This window comes from Pogonomyrmex barbatus, unplaced genomic scaffold (assembly GCF_055798465.1).
Source record: "Pogonomyrmex barbatus isolate J1 unplaced genomic scaffold, ASM5579846v1 scaffold16, whole genome shotgun sequence".
Taxonomy (NCBI): domain Eukaryota; kingdom Metazoa; phylum Arthropoda; class Insecta; order Hymenoptera; family Formicidae; genus Pogonomyrmex; species Pogonomyrmex barbatus.
The window spans coordinates 143,669-163,202 of NW_028297112.1; the positions used below are offsets into that span (position 1 = coordinate 143,669).

The 19,534-nt window shown below is 30.1% G+C and overlaps 3 protein-coding genes and 1 long non-coding RNA gene across 7 annotated transcripts; 1 reads left to right on the top strand and 3 right to left on the bottom strand.

Annotated features, from left to right (window-relative positions):
* Positions 1 to 4,245: 4,245 nt before the first annotated feature.
* LOC105426148 (uncharacterized) lies at positions 4,246 to 7,733 on the bottom strand. 4 transcript variants are annotated; one of them, XR_016138625.1, is made up of 7 exons: positions 7,472 to 7,614; positions 7,184 to 7,388; positions 6,850 to 7,067; positions 6,573 to 6,740; positions 6,324 to 6,502; positions 6,023 to 6,221; positions 4,246 to 4,755 (listed from the first exon to the last, which is right to left on the bottom strand). XR_016138625.1 is itself a non-coding variant. In XM_011637244.2 (6 exons), exons 1-6 carry the CDS (start codon positions 7,612 to 7,614, stop codon positions 6,082 to 6,084), a joined length of 1,014 nt encoding a protein of 337 aa, XP_011635546.2. In that variant the 5' UTR covers positions 7,615 to 7,733; the 3' UTR covers positions 5,454 to 6,081. The 4 variants fall into 4 exon arrangements, 3 of the variants coding, with proteins under 3 accessions (XP_011635546.2, XP_088930105.1, XP_088930104.1); XM_011637244.2 differs by lacking the exon at positions 4,246 to 4,755 and having other exon boundaries at positions 5,454 to 6,221; positions 7,223 to 7,388; positions 7,472 to 7,733; XM_089073979.1 differs by lacking the exon at positions 4,246 to 4,755 and having other exon boundaries at positions 5,454 to 6,221; positions 7,265 to 7,388.
* LOC148937106 (uncharacterized) lies at positions 7,472 to 8,327 on the bottom strand. Its single transcript, XR_016138629.1, has 3 exons — positions 8,049 to 8,327; positions 7,791 to 7,914; positions 7,472 to 7,684 (listed from the first exon to the last, which is right to left on the bottom strand). It is a non-coding gene; the product is annotated as an uncharacterized LOC148937106 (long non-coding RNA).
* Positions 8,328 to 8,741: 414 nt separating this feature from the next.
* sau (Golgi phosphoprotein 3 homolog sauron) lies at positions 8,742 to 13,619 on the top strand. The gene is made up of 4 exons (XM_011637239.3): positions 8,742 to 8,993; positions 9,101 to 9,347; positions 9,458 to 9,633; positions 10,650 to 13,619. The coding sequence occupies exons 1-4, from the start codon at positions 8,742 to 8,744 to the stop codon at positions 10,896 to 10,898; spliced, it is 924 nt and encodes a 307-aa protein (XP_011635541.1). The 3' UTR covers positions 10,899 to 13,619.
* Positions 13,620 to 15,187: 1,568 nt separating this feature from the next.
* Positions 15,188 to 17,654, bottom strand: LOC105426145 (damage-control phosphatase 1). Its single transcript, XM_011637238.3, has 7 exons — positions 17,329 to 17,654; positions 17,145 to 17,245; positions 16,945 to 17,050; positions 16,529 to 16,776; positions 16,263 to 16,445; positions 15,792 to 16,194; positions 15,188 to 15,699 (listed from the first exon to the last, which is right to left on the bottom strand). The coding sequence occupies exons 2-7, from the start codon at positions 17,225 to 17,227 to the stop codon at positions 15,364 to 15,366; spliced, it is 1,359 nt and encodes a 452-aa protein (XP_011635540.3). The 5' UTR covers positions 17,228 to 17,245; positions 17,329 to 17,654; the 3' UTR covers positions 15,188 to 15,363.
* Positions 17,655 to 19,534: the final 1,880 nt, after the last annotated feature.

Here is a 19,534-nt window from a genome sequence, read left to right on the forward strand (position 1 = left end):
CTCTTATTATTGCGAAACTCTTATGCTACATGATCTTTTCGTATTTTTCTTATGATTAAGTTCAATATATATACTGGCATAAATATGCGATTTGTCCGCATAATTGTATGATATAAATGATATAAATGATAAATAATACTGATAATTAATCAAGATTATTCGAAAATACATATTTTATAATACTTTAATTATTAAAAAATTATCTCTGTTCTGTTGTTTGTACTCGCATTGGTAGAAATGACAATGAGATTGTATAAATTTTCAACTTTCATCATGAAAATATACATATTGTGTGTGTGTGTGTGTGTGTGTGAGCAATTTTTCAGAAAAGTAAAGTAATATTTATAAGAGGTATTAATTTATTAAGCAATATCTCAATAATATCAGGATAACTTTCTGCAAAACTTGAGCTGCCAAATTTTTTCGACAGATTTTCTTTTAAGCATGCTATTATCAGAGAGAAAATTTGATTAATTCGCAAATGGATAGAAGAAATTGTTTTCTATTCCCGCATTGAATTGCACTAAATCTTTTTATCTCACGCTTTTTCATCAAATTATCAAATATATATTTCATTTCATATTCTATATTTTAAGTATAATGAGTGTATAATAGTTCAATTATAAAAAAAAGAACTGAAAGTATACACATGAACATAACAGATTATCAATCTCTCAATGAAGGAAAATCTTAAATCTCTCTCCGCGATATTAAGCTATCTGTGAACAATTTAATTTCAATTGTAGAAAAAAAAATATATATATCCATATATATTCATTTTTTATATTTCATACATATTCATATATGTTCATTTGAACGTGCGCGCGCGCGCGCGCGCGCGCGCGCACGCACACACACACACACACACACACACACACACACACACACACACACACACACAATGTATGCGCATTCAAATGAAATCCATTTTGGCATAGCTGAACCGAGCATTTCGATGCATTTCAATGATATGAAAAAAACAGGAAGAACTTTAAAGTAATCCTAAGAGAGGCGCGGTGGAGAATTGTGTGTCGGGAGTTAAAGTGGGACACTCATGGCAAAAGGGGTTAGCTCTCGCACATTGTGACAACGGCAAAACTCGAAACGACGTCGTCGACTTGGCTTCCGGCCATTTCCCGGCTATCGATCTACGAAACGTTACGACAAAGCTGCCTCACGTGCAATAGTTATAGGTGTATCGTGTGTACAACACGCATCAGGAATCGAGCATATCGGGAATCTTCGTTTCTTCCAAAAAGGAGACAATCCACAAATTTGTGCGTCGCATATAGGTTTTCAATCGATTATATAAGGCATATAGGTTTTCAATCGATTATATAAGGCATATAGGTTTTCAATCGATTATATAAGAAAACAAATTGTTTAATTGAAAATTACACCAATAGAATTATCTTGTTCATATCATTAGCGTTATCTTGATGTTTAAAATATTCATTAAATAGATCTTCAATTACATTTTATTACAGGAAAATTGCCGATAGTGACATAAAAGGAAGTCTCCTAAAGAGATATCCTTTTATTTCTCAAAAATTAAAGATTGTACTTTATTAATACTGATAAAAATATGATCTCTGTTAGGTGATTAAAGAAATAAAAACTCATAAATATATTTGTGTAGCTTATTTCTATATAAAATCAGCTAAAAACAGATTTTTCAAATGCAAAAATAAAATTTTTATAATTTTCTTTTATAAATTGTAGTTTAAATAGTAATGAGTATATTATTGATAATATTAGGTTTAACATGTTCGTAGCTTTCTGAAAATTTTATTTATATTTTTATTTTATTTTTCTGTTTCTTATTCTTTTCATATAATACAGTTTAAATATAAAATCAGAATGTGGTATAAACTGATACCTGAGGCCTACACACAATAAAGGAACAGGAATAAATTTTTGGAAATAAAAATTAGAAGTAACGCAAAATAGACACAAGTAAGTATAAAGTATGGCTATATCTTATATTTACTTTCTCTACTTTGCGTCACGATTAATCTCTATTCCTAATTTTTATTTCCAAAATTTTACATTTATTTTCCTGTCTCCTAATTTTTGTTCCTGTTCCTCCATTGTGCGCAGAGCCTAATTGTCGATAAGACAGGTACTATAAGAAATGTTAACTTTTTTTCTCTCTAATGTGATCTTCATTATTACATTGTTTATTTGAAGTTTTGAAACAAAACAGCAAAAAAATAAACATAATTTATTAATTTACTTTATTATTAATTCCTTCATTATAAGACTACATCTAAATTCTGGCAACACTGCCTACTATGTCAGTTTTGGGACTCAATTTTTCAAATGTCGCTTTTTATTAATTTATATATAAGTTAATTTATATAAGTTAATTATTGCAAAATATGAAAAAATATCATAAAAACTAACTACTACATCATCTGATAGAAGACTTTCTATTCTGATAGAAGAGTTTGTATTTTTGTGTTTCTATATGTTTAGCTTTTGTTTAAGAAATATAGTTCAAAAACGAATAGTATGACATGTATTGGTGATTTTCCTTTCTATGTGCAGTCGCAATATTATCTAAAAAATAATATTCCAATAAAAAATTTTCCATATATAATTTTATGTATGTATATACACGAATATATTACACACACACACACACACACACACACACACACACACACACACACACACACACACACACACAAAACTGTTTTATATATTAATTATGTACAACTGTTACATGTTACAACTAATTATATGTGAGAAATTTTTTTTCGGAATCCAATAATTGATATTATAAAAGTGTTTTCATAAGATATTTCATATTTTTTAGTTATATATTTATGATAATAGTATAACATGGCGTTGATGTATAGATATATAAATTTTTACACGCATCCACATGCTCATGCATACACACATATACACATAATTGACACTTGCGTTATATTAATATAAAGCTAGCCATGTGGAAAAGAAGCATCAGGCTATTCTTGGCGCGAGATAAATCGGTGTGAACGACTCCAGGTGCATACAACCAGGGAAACCCCTCGCAATCGTTCGCAAACCCGTAGCCGATAAATAGTCGTTCGTATACGATCGGAAGCGGCCAACCAAATGCGACCACAAATATAGATTAATAACGTTGTTGCGATAATGAAACTGTATACACGTGAACTGTGACACGTGAAATTTACCGTTATGTTCATTTAACTTCATTTAACTCTTCGACCTAGAAAATGAGCCGAAATCTCCCAGCGAAACAACTTTTTATTACTCTTATTCTCAGAAGCAAATTCGCGCGATGAACACGAATTCGCATTATGAAAACATGAAGAGCCAGATTTGCTATCACATCAACATTAATGTCGTCATATAGCGGCGTTTTCGTTCAAGTATAAGGAATACGAAAGAGTCCGCCCTACATAAATACGATACGAGCATATATTTCCACGTATGCGTGGAATCGATAACTGGAAATTAGTCTGCTCGGCTATCTCCCAGAATTACATACGAGCGTATGATGAGAAAAAAATTTAGCCGATCGTTTTCGCAAATCGGATGTATTCGCGCAAATTCCATTTCTTATTGAAAATATCGAAAGAAATAGTCAACCAACAGCAAACATTTCACTTTTATTCGTAAAGTTTTTTTTTTTTTTTATAAAATATGAACGCAATGTGCATCGATCCATTTTTTCATTATCATTTGCCGCTAATAATGAAAAAGTTGAGATAAATAAAATAGTATTTCAAATAATAACTAAAAGTACTGAAAACTGAATGAGAAGATAAGAGAAATAATATCATAAAAAATACATAAATTATTTATGAATTTAAGATATCTATATGAATATCTATATTTACGAATTTAATATAAAAAATAAATGATTTAACAAATAGATAAATGATTAAAAAAATGTTCATCAAAAAGTCCAAATATAAAGATTAATTCTTCTAAATATAAAATTAGAATGCAATTTAAAAATCAAAAAGAAAATAAATTCAATTGCTTGTTTTTCTGTATCTTTCGATATACAATTGAGAATTTGAGCATAGTGATATTTAAAAATTTTGTTAGGTAAAAGAAAGATAAAATTTATGAAGAATACGATGTTTTTGAAAAATATTATGATAAAAAAACTTTTAATGTAGCATATATTTGTATTTGTTTTTGGATTATTTTTTTATAAAAATTTTATTATTTCAATATTTGATTTATTTAAAGGATACATCGAGTTAATTAAAAAAAAATATGTTACAATTTTTATATTACTTTATATTAAAACACATACAAAAATATACATGTCTTTTATTTTCAGATAATTTATCAAATATTTTAAATTAACCAAAATCAATGAGAAATACTCTTATTTTTCCTAATGGCTCGTCAACTGTCATATATCTCGCAACATTATTTCCTTCTCGATTGATTTAATATATGATATGTGTCTGCAAGTATTATCTCTCTCATTTATAATGACGTATGCATGAGGAAACGTTGGAGAAAGAGTGTAAGTAACGCGCACAAAACAAACGAAAATGTATTCGTACGAAAAGCCAAAGACACAAAAAGAGAGAAAAGAAAATATCACTATAGATAATACCGAGGATCAATACATCATGGCAAACATAGTTACTATTCTCGCGTGCATGCACACGAGACTACACTTTGTATTGACCATCATATACTTTGAGATAATTCTCCAAGTATCATTATTATTTGTATTTTTAAACAAATCCATTTCATTTCATTTCATTAGTGCATCTGCAATAAATTGATCGAAAGATGAAATATATGTTGTATTTTAATATATGAAACAAATAAAAAAACTGACCTCTTTTACACACTTTTTTAAATATATTTTAAAATTTAATTATTTTAATTAATTAATTAATTTAATTAACTTAAAATATTAAAATTATCAATACATTTATTCGAATAGTAACGTTTGTGCGTTGTTAAAAATGATAAAGATATAAATATATAGATATAAAAATATAAAGATATAAATATTTTATTAAAGATATTTTCTTACATATGTCGCTAACCTACGAAGATAGAGCCCGATGTTATGTTTCATTGTTAATGCAAAAAAATGTAAAAATCTTTCTATTTTTATGAAAAAAAAAACAATAAAAATAATAAAAATTTTTATTTTTAAAGAAGTTGTATGTACTGTATTGGTCTCCTAACATTTATCATTTTTCTATAGATGTATTTTTATTAGTTATTCTGCTTTTAATTTTAATTATATTTACTTAATTTTCTAATGTATGTCTAATGCATTTAATGTATGTTAATCTTTCTCTACAAAATTACCAAACTAAAATCACTTAAATCTGCATTATAAAATAAATATCATAATTGGCAAATTTTAAATAATATTTTGCTACGAAATAGAAAAACAAATAGAAACAACAATAAACTTTTCATAAAATTTTTTTGTATATACTTTATATGAAATATACTTTATATGAAATATAAGAGTAAATAAATTTAATGTGCGTACGGAAAAAATGTTTTCATAGATTATCGATCAAGCTCTAATTAATGCTCATTTATCATATAACGATCTATTCTCTCTGTTCACTCTCTGTTTTACCTTTCTTTACATGTTTCTTGTTTCAAAATTGATATTTTTATATCGATACTGAATGAAAAATTTTTTTAAATTAATTAGTCTTCTTAGTAACCATAAGTATCATGTAAGTTTATATATATTTAAAAAAAATACAAAATAATTATGTAACTAGAAATAGCTTTGAATAGCATTATTCAAATCAAATTCCTTTTGGGTATTTGAAATTATAATTTTACAACCTGGTAATATGCATTAAGATTAATAAACTGTTTATCTTTGATTCTTTTAAATCTTTGCACTCAAAAAATCGGTCCAGGGATTTATTATATCTATTACATATTATTATAAAAAACAAATATTATCAAGTTTCTTCTTCTTTCATTCTTAATCTACATTTCATTCTTATTCAAAATAGCAGTTGTAATATTTTGTATATACAAAAATTTATACCTATGCTGCATTTCTCATATATTTTTCATCAATGCATACACGTTTGCACGAGACGGGATTTAGTTAAAAAAATCTTCAACTTCCGCTAACTCTCTTTCTCGTGCTTGTTGATGGGCCCAACGGGCTTCTGCCAATTTATCAGTCAATCCCCATTTGTCATGATAGATACATTGGCCGCAATCTGGACATTTCTTACTCCCTTTAACAAAAAAAAAAAAAAAACAAAATTTCCTTTAATCTTTTTATAATTCAATGTTTAACACAACATAATTCAATATTTAAATAATAATTATATTTTTACCATGAAATGGTGAAGTTTTCATATATGTCATGAGACATTTTAAGTGGAAGAGATGACCGCAATAAAGCCTTTCAGCGTGAAAATCTGCATTTTCATCGGTTATAACCTCTTTTGGATTTGTTGGCAAACATGTTATTTTGCAATATTGGCAAAGTTCTTGTGGAAAAACTTTCACACTTCTGCAAGTAAAATATAATAAGATTAAAAAGAAACTGAAAGTTACTAATATATTTCAAAACAAAAAATTACTTTATAAGAAAAGAAACAACTGTATTTAATGATGGTAATGGCGTAAATAATTTTTGTTGCTTTTGGCTTTTCAACGGTGGTTCAACACATTGCCTTGCAAGTTCCTTTCCTTGTCCAACTAAAAAGCGACTGAATAATGGTGGAAAATTGGTATCGATATCACTGAAACTACAAATAAATGATATAAATTGATCATATTAAATTTTGTTATGGTTATAATAGTTATTAATTTTTTAAATACATAATTATTAATTTTACATAAAAATATTAAGCATACGTCACACAATTTGTAGGATAATTATATGGCACTCCAAGCTTGGTTTTGAAGTGATATAAACCTTGACGCAGTGTTAGATTAATAGAAGAACTCTTTTGCTTTAATTTCAACTCGTCCTTATGATCTAAAAGCTTCTTTAATGTAGATATTTCTTCATAGCAGCAGACGAGAGGATTTTCCTCAATAAAATTACTAACAAACTTTAAAATCGGCAATATCTGTAAAAATAAGAATTTGTAAAGAAAGAGGAGGAAGAAGAAGGAGGAAAAGATAAATGTTATATACAACATCTACATAACACATATCATACGCGCGCGCGCGCACACATACGTACACACGCACGCACGCACGCACGCACGCACACAATATAAACCTGTGCTTTATTCAAGAAACGCTTGCACTCTTTTTCGCAGACCTCTGCTAGTCCATCGAGCAACTTTGCAGACAGTGTTTTGCTCTTTAACTCAATAAATAATGGAGAAGCAGGATAATTCTCTTGGAACTGTATACATACAACAAGTTGTTTGAACGATGTTTTTCTGTAAACAAATCTTAAGTAACGATGATGGGAAAGCAATTTTCGAAAATACAATTCGATAAGAACATAACAACATTTGCTCACGTTATTTCGACGCGGACCATACTCTGTACACAAGAAACGAGATGACTTCCATCGACGACATTATGGCAAAGCTGCGATACTTCTTGTAATTCATCGTCAATAAATCCCATGAGCAAATAAGAACGCACTAGGAAATAAACCATCAACTGCACATACCATGCGCTGCACCATCCATCACTATCACATCCATGAATGAATATGGAGCATATACCGCTAGTTATGGCAAGAGGGGCATTGAGATTAGCGGTAAGAGGGGACTATATGCACATATTCATAGACTAAGTAGTATAGATAGATCAAGCATGCTATTACTACTTACACAGTATCACCAATTCACAGAAATTAAATTGTGTTGCCTAAGGATTTTTATTACTACCAACACTATCCCCTCTTTTTTTTATGGAAATGTCGCGTAATCTCCCTTATCAACCCTTAATCCCGGCCTACAATAGGTGATTTAAGCCTTAAGCCATACGAAATGGACGAATCATAGTCAAAGAATAGAAGAATAGGCGACTATGATTGGTCAATTTCTTATGGCTAAGGCTTAAATCACCTATTGTAGACCGGGACTTACTGATTCGCGACTGTCGATCACAGGCATCACAGGTGCGAGCAAGACGTTTATGGACATTCGTTCTTTTCGTTTTCCTGCATCTGCGTGGCACGCGAGTGAGGCACGTTGGAGCGAGTTTGATGTCCCGCGATTTGTCTCGCGAGTTTGCACGTGGCATTTCGCGGTAACGCCTATCTCGCGAGGTTGTCGCTCGGGGTGAGCTCGGTGACACGTTGAGCGCACCCGACGGAAGATAGGCTCGACCGAACCGTCGAGGATACAAGCCGTTCCCGCACTCATCCCCGTCCACCCGGCGCTCGTCCCGTCGTCCGTCTCGCTCCGTCCCGTTCCGTCGCGTCGCGGCGCGTCGTCCTCCGCGTTGACTCGTCTCGCCGCGAGTAATCGCACGAGCCGAACGCGATAGCCGGAGGTGCTCGGCGCGAGAGGAGCCTGGCCATCTTGGATGAGGCATGTCGCTTTCGGGTAAACGCGAACGGCGCAGTGTTTATCGCGCGATGGACGCCCGCTCCGGCTCTCTCTAATAAGCCGACACCGGGATCGTGTCGAGCGCACCGCGTCTCGCCCGAGACGACCGAGCGTCAATAACGTCCGATCGGTGATCGCGCGATCCTGCTCGTCTCCGTCTCCATCGGCTTCGTCTCCGTCACGACACGCGCGGACGTGCTGTCAAGTTGGTGGTGATATCTGCGCCGCATGATGAATCGCGGTGACGGGCTGGTGCAGCGACGACGCGTGGTGAACAGCGGCGGCAGCGGTCACGGCCAGGATGGCTCGAATACGGATCTCGTCGGCCACAACGACAAGTCGTCCGGCCAGAGCCCGGGCATGGATTGTTCGTGCCAGAAGGATTTCAACTGCAATCCCACCGTCGACGACGATTCTGACAAAGAGACGCGACTGACCCTCATGGAGGAGGTCCTTCTGCTCGGTCTCAAGGATAAAGAGGTTCATTTATACCCTAAAAGTCTTATTCTCTGTGTGAATCCATAGAATGATTGACATTCGAAGCACTCTCTTTGATGCTTTTATTGACCTTGTTCTCTTTTTCATAGGGGTATACATCCTTCTGGAACGATTGCATAAGTTCTGGATTGAGAGGATGTATCTTAGCGGAACTTGCCTTTCGGGGCAGAGTAGAACTAGAGAAAGCTGGCATGCGTAAAAAGAGCTTGCTGGCCAGAAAGCTTCTTCTAAAAAATGATGCACCTACAGGAGACGTATTATTGGATGAGGCTTTGAAACATTTAAAAGATACAGATCCACCTGAAACTGTACAGAGTTGGATAGAGTATCTTAGTGGTTAGTTTTTTATCGCTGTAAACATGTTACAAAATGTCCTTCTCCCTCCTCCCTTCTCCCTCTCTTTCTTTCTCTCTTTCTCTTTCTCAAAATGTTACATGTGATTACAGGAGAAACATGGAATCCATTAAAATTGAGATATCAATTGAAAAATGTCAGAGAGCGGCTGGCGAAAAATCTTGTCGAGAAAGGTGTCTTAACTACAGAAAAACAAAATTTCTTATTATTTGATATGACAACTCATCCTCTTACCGACAACCTTGCCAAAAGCCGTCTCGTGAAAAAGGTAAATTATCTATCTGCTTCAGATTCTGTCACATTTCAATTATTCCATCAGTATCATATAATAACATATCTATAAAATAAAATTAAAAAATCTTACTTTGAGGATGAAACACTTGTATTTGTATATTTTGAGAACATGTATTTTATGCAAGCAACAATATTCATATATTCATCATATTAATGGAAACATTTATGTATTTGCTGTAATATATCACGTATCCTAAGCTGACTCACAAATATTATCATTAAAAAAAAATGTTGATGTTCTTATCACACTCTATATAAATAATATTTGTAAAAATGAAAAGAAAGACTTGTGATGATTAATTTATCTTTCATCTACAAATTAATTTGAACATTTCAACACATACATTTAGAGATTTATTTCAAAAGTACTCTGTACATGTTAGATGTTACAACGTATTATTATTATCTACGGAAGTAATATCTTATCTTTATGTTTTAACGCTTGCATTAATTAGAAAGTGTGTGGAAATGGAAAGATAAAATAAATTTTTAATAAATTTTATTATATGTATAATTTATATATATATATATATATATATATATATATATATATATAAAATTTTTAATTATCGATTATCTTTTTTGTATTGTTTTTTTACTAATTTGATATATATATATATACGCTATACTAAAGTAATATATCTTTCAAGAAAATATTTATATATATAGTTTGTATGTATATAATGTACATATAACTCTTTATATATTTCTGTTTTCAATATAAAAAAGAAAAGACTTGTATATAAAAAGTTTTTAATTTAGATTAAATCAGACTTAATAGCATTAAATTACTTTCTATATTTTTATTAATGCTATGCTAACATATAGAGAAATATGAAATATTTGTAGAATAAGATTTTTACAAAAAAAAAAATGAAAGACAATGAGAAATAAAAAAATACTTTACTTTGCAAGAAAGACTATCTGTATTAAATTGTTATGTAATCTATGAATAGAATGATAGCACATGTGTTATTTTCTGTCTTCCAGATCCAAGAAGCTGTGTTAGGTCGTTGGGTGAATGATGCTGCTCGCATGGATAGACGAACATTGGCATTAGTCATTTTAGCTCATGCAGCTGATGTACTAGAAAATGCATTTGCACCATTATCGGATGATGATTATGAAGTAGCGATGCGAAGAGTACGGACATTATTAGATCTCGACTTTGAGGCAGAAGCTTATAAATGTAACGCGAACCCGGTACTTTGGGCTGTATTTGCTGCATTCACCAAGTAACAGTTACTAACTCTTAAATTTCGTGGACGCGGAATAGTTTTCTACTATTAAATTTTATCATTATGTATTGTATAATACGATTACTCTATAATAATACACTAATGTGAATAATGAATCTATTGATTTTGCATGTTTTTTAGTTGCAATAATTATACAAAATAGATGCAAACCTTGTTACATTATAAGATGATTTAGACCAAATAACTTGTATTCGACCACATAGAAAACTTTTTAAGAGATTTTATTCATTTCTGTTATTGTTATTTAATACATATTTGATAGTTGATTAACAGATATTCGTATTTAAATATTATAAAAGAATAAAGGAGAATCAGGAGCTTTTCCATTTTTTAGTGATTTATCTGAAGCATTTTGTGAATATTTGCTATCATGTAAAACAAATAATGGTAAGAGTAACTTACATCATTACAAGGATTGAAGAATTTTGAAAGTGTTATCTGAATGTATGTCTTTGTGCTGAATAGTATTGTCTTATTTAGCAAAGACTGTATTAAACTCTCTTCAGTCTTTTTACTTTTTACTATTGTGTTTTATTAATTGTTTGTAAACATAAGATAAAGGACGCTATGCGGGTTGCCTCAAAATGAATATTGGGCGCGATAGGGTGTTGAAGAAGTTTGGATATATATATATATATTCTTAGCCATAATTTTGTGAAATATAAACGACTATGTACATATATTCCTTTAAATCCTAATTTTTAATACATAGTATATATACGTGCCTCTTAGTTTATATAGAATTTCGCATTATATCTGCGAGTCGTTTAGATTAAATCGCGTTTCTTTATATAAAATTTAAGTTTAATTAATCCAACATACATTTTAAATTCTTCTCCAAGAAATTATTTTAGACAAAATCTTCTCTTAAAATTATCCATTTATTCTTTTCTTCGTTATATCAATAATATTAATAGATATGAATAAAATATGATTTCACATACGGCTGACTTTTATGCAACATTAAACAAAGTGCCACATTCCTAATCATTTAATTATTATCAATTTTGTAAGAAATTCTTAGCACAATTATTCCTATCTAAACTTTTTCATATAGATTATTATATTGTTGCAATATCTTCTGATATATAAAAAGATTGTTCTGATCGTATTATACCATGTGGCAGTAAAGTACTCAGATTTAAAACAATGAATTATTTATTATTATTGATTACTAATGATTTTTAAAATTTCTCAATACTAGAAGACGCAAGCGATTTGTTTTTTACCGTTTCTTATTATTAACTAATATTTTTTTTATATTAAATGATCTCAAAATTTTCTTTAATATTTTAAAATTTATTCAGAAATAAAGAGAACAATTGATGAAAAAGCTTTCTTTACCGTTAATATAAAAAAAGATATTGATTTGAAAAAGTAAAAATTAGATATATGTCCGTTTGGTACTTCTAGTGTTAAATAAATAATAATTTCATTGTAATCTAATAGTTAAACCTATAAATTAGTCCATATAAAATTTACAAGTTGCTTTCATTAAAGATAATGACAAGATCATCCTTTCGTAATTTTTTAATATCTTTTATAAAACAATTAAGATGTTTAATGGGCCAGATGAGTGTCGGGTATCGGGGCCAAATTTCCTCACTTTTTACAGATACAGACGTTTTTGGTAATTTATTTGGAGCATTTTTTAAATATTTGTCATCATTTAGAATAAATAATGATGAGACATAGTTTACACTAAGAATATTTTGAAAGTGTTATCTGAATTATTCTAATGTTTGTCTCCAAACATATTTTTGTAAATAATTACTTGACATTATATGAAATATTTTGAAAAAGTATGTCAATAAATTTTAATGTGTATAATCTGTTATTGAATATTAAATTCAATTGTTGGATAAAACATATGTATGTATATTGTAAGAACAGCATGAAATATATCGCAAAAGCTTGTATAGTTATCTGTGAACAAATTTATTATAAATTCAAATATTTCACTCATGTACTTTCTTGAGAATTACTAATTATGTAGAAATGCATGTAAAATGTATAGATAAGAACATGAATAGTATTGAGATAGATATCGATCGGCTATAAGATAATCTTTTTGTAAAGAATGTGATATACTTTACAAAAAAAAAAATTAAATTTTTATGAAATTTTATTCTTTACTTCTTCTAGGAAAGATAGAAAGAAAGAATTAATTTCTAATTCTGTCTCGAATATTATTTTCTTTATGGCTTGATCAACGTTTACTTTTCAAATGATCTTTGTATAATGCATATTAAGTTGATATGAGAGTTAAATTATAATAATATGAAATATCAAGTAACTTAATATTTATTTAATAAATTATAATAGTAAATTTAATTGTCATTTTATACATACCAATGTAACTGTAAAATTCAAAATCCAATTTTTACTACTCTTAAATTTCAACAATATTGTAATAATAATTATTTTTTGTCACTTGTACTTGAAAGTAATACATACATATATATATCTTTTATAAATTTTTATTTGCAAATATAGCGAAGAGATTATTCAGTATTTCATATTAATAGAATGTTATTTTATCTGAAAGCTTGCTGGACAAGCACATGTCAGCATATACAAATCATATTTACTTATAATAATTATATAATAATTATAATTAGATTTACTTATAAGAACTGTAGTTAAACTATAATGCATTTAAGTAATTAACATGAAATAAAATATATTATAATTGCTATTATTACGATTATTTCATTTATTATTATAATAATTATAATTATTTTTAATATTGTAGCCTTTACTATAACTTAACAAATATATTTGCAAGTACCTAAAATAACTTTATTAAAAGTCTTGTATGAATACTAATATATATAGATTTCTATTATATTTTATCTTAAAATCTAATGAGAGAACTCTATTGCCACTTGGTAAAACATTTGTCTCTTTAATGATACTGAAGAATCGACTACAATTACACAAATTGTGCTTGATTATGGAACAAAATATACAATGTTAATGTATATAATGACAAAATAAATATTTACAACGGATATTATATGCAAAATCTGCTGAAAATTTTTTTTGTTCAAATTCTGAACTATAATCATATATGTTACATTATTCGCTTTTAAAGTTTTGTAATTAAGAGAACATATCTTTATATTTGAACATTTGTCATAGAGAAACTTAAAAATCAAAACTTCTACTATATGATAAATCCTTGAAAATATCTAATTATCAATTTAAAAGTTTAGCCTACTAATCACATTGTATAGCTATACGAATATTATAAATCAGATATATTTGATATAATTATATTACAATCTGCAAATTAAAGTTTAGTTACAATTTTGTATAATAATGCTTTATTACATTTCAAAATATATTTCATTACATAAAACATCAAATGTCAAATCATTTAAATTAAAAGATAAAAAAATTAATTTTATATATTTGAATATTTTATATAACTAACATTTATATTCTAACCGGAGCTTGAATGATAATTTTATCTGCTCATACGTATATAACATACCACCAATTGCAGTTCAATAAACAAAGAAAATTATCAACATTTATTACCACATTTCTTTGGTTACATTTCTTTTTTTAACTTGTATGCGTAATGTTTACAAATAAACAGAAAAAAGTATAATTTATTAAAATATAAAAAGTATTATTTATACTTTTTAATAATTGATGTGAAGTAGGAACATTATTTTAAATTGTGTAACAATCGATGTATAAAAGCGTAACTTACTATATAAGGCAATCAACAATAAAAGATATACCAAAATTTTATGAATATTAAACAACCAAGTATGTATCATGTAATTATAAGGAAGGCGAAACAACAGTAGATCTTAATATTACGATTCCATTTTATTTATTGTACAGACTTGTAAAAAAATACATATATATCATTAAAATGTAACAACTTATAAGTACTTTTTAAAGGATTATCCTTATCGTCTTTCTTTTTTATCACTTAAGTATAATTCAAATTAATTAACAATATTTGTTTTAATAATTGAATGTCATAATTAACTCACACAAAATAATTATATATGTATATTTTATATATATATATATACACACACACACATATATAACATATACATATACATATATATATATATATATATAAAGTTTACAAAGTATAAATAAAAATTTATATAAAATAAAAAATAATTGTAAGTATTGATTTATTTACACATTATGAAAAAAAATTTATATGTATATAGATTATAATGGATAAAATAATTAAATAATATATGATGGGGCATGAAAAAATAAATAGATATATAAAAAAATAAAATTTTTTTATATATGTTTTACACATATACATATTATTATTATGAATTTGTATATGTATAAATAACTGTATTTGTACAGCAATGTAATTTTACATATTTGTACAATGATAAACGTAAGTAATTATGATTGCAATTCAAAGATTTTTCATAGAAAAATTTAATGTTTTAATTTTTTTTGCAAGCAGCTGCTTGAATGAGACCATACATCCCAGTTGTCATTTTATCTATATTTTGTTGAAAGAATTGAGTCATATGATTTGGTAGTCCAACACAAATATCGGATTTCAATGTGCGTAAGCACAAAATATTTGTAGGTAGAAAATCTCCTAGTGCATTTTTAAAATTGTTATGGTATTCGAAATTAATATCACCTAAGAGTTTTCTATAATTCAGATCACCCTTAAAGATTACTAATTTAGCATTGCAAAATTGAGTATACAGCTCTTTATCTTTTTCTTTCATTTGTGTAAAATCATATGGTCCCGTCCAATAAGACTCTTCCTATTTGGCAAAGAAAATATAAATTACATTTGACATAATATTAAGTAATAATCAGAATTATTTCATATAAAAGATATTAAATTAAATAATACCTCGATAGACCAAATTTCTTTATCCAATAAATTCTCGAACGTTTTGCCCAGTAATTGTATATCTGGATAATTGGTTAGATTACTCATGTGATCTAATATCCAAAGAAAATCATGAATAGTAGCATCACTCAAGTACCACGGATATAGTTTTAGATGAAATATTATCCGAGTTGTAGGTACAATGGTAACCAAAAATGCTGCTAAACATAGATCAGTAAAAAGTTCATAGCCTGCATTATCAAGTACTATATGAATATTATCATTATCATTTCTCTTTTCATTTACAAGGGACCATATAAATTTCCAATCGTTTACTAATATATATTCGTTTAAAGATTCCACCGTTTCGAGTGGATCACCTGTTTGACTATAAGGATCTCCTGCAGTTGCAGATAAATCATACCTGTAAATATAATGCATTGTAATGTACAAAAGATAGATGCACGTTAAAAATATAGATGGGAGTATTACCTATTACCCCATAGGCAACATTTCAATAATTTCAGAAAATCATTTGGTGAATTAGCTACATTATATTCCTCGTTGCACACTATATTTTTTACATACGAAGCAAGAACAGCTATAGATTCATAGGAGTTGATAAACTCAGCTTGTTTCTGTTGCTCAAATGGGTCATAACTATGCAAGGTATCCCTAATTTTGTGAAAAGATAGATGCACGTATATTTCAGCTCGTTCTATATAAATTTTTGTAAAGTTTAATACATCAAAGCTTACGTCAAACCAATTTCTTGAGCTAATACACGGTACATGTAGGTTTCGCAGTATAACCATATTGTATTGAACCATGTAGGTATTTCACCTTCTAAAGCTGTTCTATGCCCTAGATATTTATTCCATTCCTCTGCATCGTTGATGTCTGCCTTGGGATTTAAACGCATTGGTTTTATAGTTTTGTTAGTAACTATCTCATTTTTCAATTGACTTATAAATCCGATGATCGCTTTGATATCTTCTGTAGCTTTCTGTAGTAATTCAATATTGTATATAGTTCATGTCAGGGCACAACACAAGTATAAAGCAAACTTTTCATAACTTTGTACAAATGCATACATACACATATATATTATATGTATATACATATGTATATATATATATATATATATATATATGGATATTTCTATAAAAATTACCTCGCCATATGTTTCTAAAATTTGAGTTTTATTTTGGCATAACGAATTAACGACTTTCGTTAATATCACTGGTAATTTGTCTTTGATTACTTTGTGGGCGAAACTTCTGAAAAAAAAAATATTAAAAGATATTAGTTCCATCAAAAGCTCAAATGATAATTAGTCAATAACCAAACGAAGCAAAATAATTTAAGAATTACTTCTGATATATTCCAGAGAGTGGTACACCAATAGGAGTAAACGTGTCCTGCAAATTCGGGATCCTGGGATCGTCTTTAGCCATTGTAAATATCAATAAAATCTGAACAAATAATGAGACAAAGATAAAACAATGGAGATTGCAATGAGAAGAGATTTCTCAGATTTATGTCTTATTTCACATACCAGGTTTAGAATGAAATAGCGTCGCTGTTGATCTCTCCTGTTATTACACCAACCTTCAGTATTTAAAGTTAACCGAATAAATCTCAAAAAGAAAAAGCTTACGCAATACTCGAGAAGCAAAGAAAAGGGGAACACAGAAAAGAAATGGCCGGTGAAATCAACCTTGAGGTTTCGTCCTTCGCACTATAATTTGTCACAAAACAAATCGAAATATCATCGATTTCTCGCTTTCCACGTTTTACCAGTCAACAAGACGATAACACGACTGTAAACACAGAACGCCGCTAGCGGAATGAACCATTCACGCAGCGGTAGAAACGGAGCAACGCGCAGGCGCGTAGCCGCGCGAAAATCGATTCCTCGCACGAGAAATCGATTCACTCTCTAAAGCGATCGTGTCGAAAAAACGCGCGAGATCATCTACCTGAGGACGACTGTGGCAAGGACGGGTAATCGCTGTTTGTTCTTCTCGATTCCTTTATCTCGTCTGCGATTAACTGCGCGCGGTTTTGCGACTTCCTCGATCCACCGTGCCGAAGTTTTCGCCCAAAGAAATTTCATTAACGCGAAAAGTTTCCTCTCGTTCGCTTCTCTGCTTGTCTGATGCCGCTATCGCACTTTTGTCCAACGCGCAGACGCGAATGGATAACGAGGTTCCAACCTGCCGATGTCGCGGGCGAACGCACGCGCTTCCGACGTGGGAAATCGCCGCGGAACTCCGGTAAGTTTAGTTTTACGGATTAATCACTGGGACGTTCATATTTCTCAATCCATTCCTTGTAGTCGTGCCACGCCGCTGACTGGTGTTATTAAATTTAATATAAAATGAAAAATGAAATTTATGATTAATATTATACTTTTATAATTAATATTTACTCAATAATAAAAGAGTAAGAAGTGCACATATAAATACTTTTATTTTTGTTTTAAATATATATATATATATATATATATATATTCTATGAAACTGTGCATGATGATTTTATTTTTTTACTCGAAAACTATTAATTTATTTTTACAAACTTATTTTTTACAAACAAAATACAAGAAATAAAAAAATTTACATAGGACTCGAGTTTTTTAACGCATATCTTTAGATGATCATTCTGGTCCATTAAAAAGTTGATAAAACATTGAATAGGAATTGCTAATTTCATCTTCTTATAACGATAAGATTAAAAAAATATTAATAAGTATTCTTTTTATTAATGACAAATCCATCAAATTTCATTTTTCTAACTTATTCAAAATTTTTGAAAAAAAAAAATAAAAATCTAATTTTACCTTCTCGTTCGGAGAAGTGTAACTCTCCAGGAATATAAGACTGCCTATATATAATACACACACACACACACACACACACACACACACACACACACATATATATATATATAAAACATAGAGGAAGGGCAGAAGAATAAGCAAATTTCTATATTTTAAATTACATGTCGATCTAAGCTGATCTGAACTGTTCGATGATATTCTTTTTGCCGAGAAAAAATTTGTAGCAAAAAACGCGTAGGCAAATGACAGGCACCTCTTATTTTTTTCCCCTTTAAAAATTTAACAACCCTTCCAATGACATCCTTGATATTTGTACCATCTCAACGGTGGACATCGGTTGTACGATAAATAAATTGATTAGCTTCCGTGAAAAAGTTTCGCTCACATTATAGCCCGACGGGACGCTCTATCACACTTGAATTTACATAATGATCGTTGCGAGGGTACATTAGCTACGGGGGTAATGGCGCGGCCTCCCTCTCTTACCTCTCCGAGGAAAGTTACGACGCAGATACGAGCGCGCGGGACGCGCGTGGGAGAAAAGTAAATTCGAATAAGGCGGTCAAATTGTTTCGTTCCCGCAGCGTGCTTTTTGCCGCGAGGTTGAAACAGGAAACTCCAGCGATAATTCAGCTACAGCTGCACGGGGCTTTAATAAACTCGGTGGAGAAGACGGTGTATAGAAGCAAAACTCGCCCGTATCCGCGTGTATCCTTCTGACTCTTCTGTCGGAATGGAAGAGAAATCGCGATTCAGAACGCTGATTTTCGCGCAGCCGCGAGTTTCGACCGCGAGAAACATATCGATACGTGTTTATCTCTCTTCCTTCGTATCTATTACCGATTGTATTACATCCCCCGTCAGTCAATAAATGCGTTGATCAATCTTCTTGCCGCGCTCGATAACGAGATTGGAATTTTTG

Coding starts and splice junctions, on each gene's coding strand:
- LOC105426148 (XM_089073978.1), bottom strand. CDS start 7,614: ATGGTTTATTTCCTAGTGCGTTCTTATTTGCTCATGGGATTTATTGAC. Junction 6,741..6,849: donor TATCCTACAAATTGTGTGAC/GTATGCTTAATA, acceptor ATTTATTTGTAG/TTTCAGTGATATCGATACCA. Junction 6,222..6,323: donor GAAAACTTCACCATTTCATG/GTAAAAATATAA, acceptor TTTTTGTTAAAG/GGAGTAAGAAATGTCCAGAT.
- sau (XM_011637239.3), top strand. CDS start 8,742: ATGATGAATCGCGGTGACGGGCTGGTGCAGCGACGACGCGTGGTGAAC. Junction 8,994..9,100: donor TCGGTCTCAAGGATAAAGAG/GTTCATTTATAC, acceptor TCTTTTTCATAG/GGGTATACATCCTTCTGGAA. Junction 9,634..10,649: donor AAAGCCGTCTCGTGAAAAAG/GTAAATTATCTA, acceptor TCTGTCTTCCAG/ATCCAAGAAGCTGTGTTAGG.
- LOC105426145 (XM_011637238.3), bottom strand. CDS start 17,227: ATGGCTAAAGACGATCCCAGGATCCCGAATTTGCAGGACACGTTTACT. Junction 16,195..16,262: donor TGTTGCCTATGGGGTAATAG/GTAATACTCCCA, acceptor TTATATTTACAG/GTATGATTTATCTGCAACTG. Junction 15,700..15,791: donor AAGAAATTTGGTCTATCGAG/GTATTATTTAAT, acceptor TTTGCCAAATAG/GAAGAGTCTTATTGGACGGG.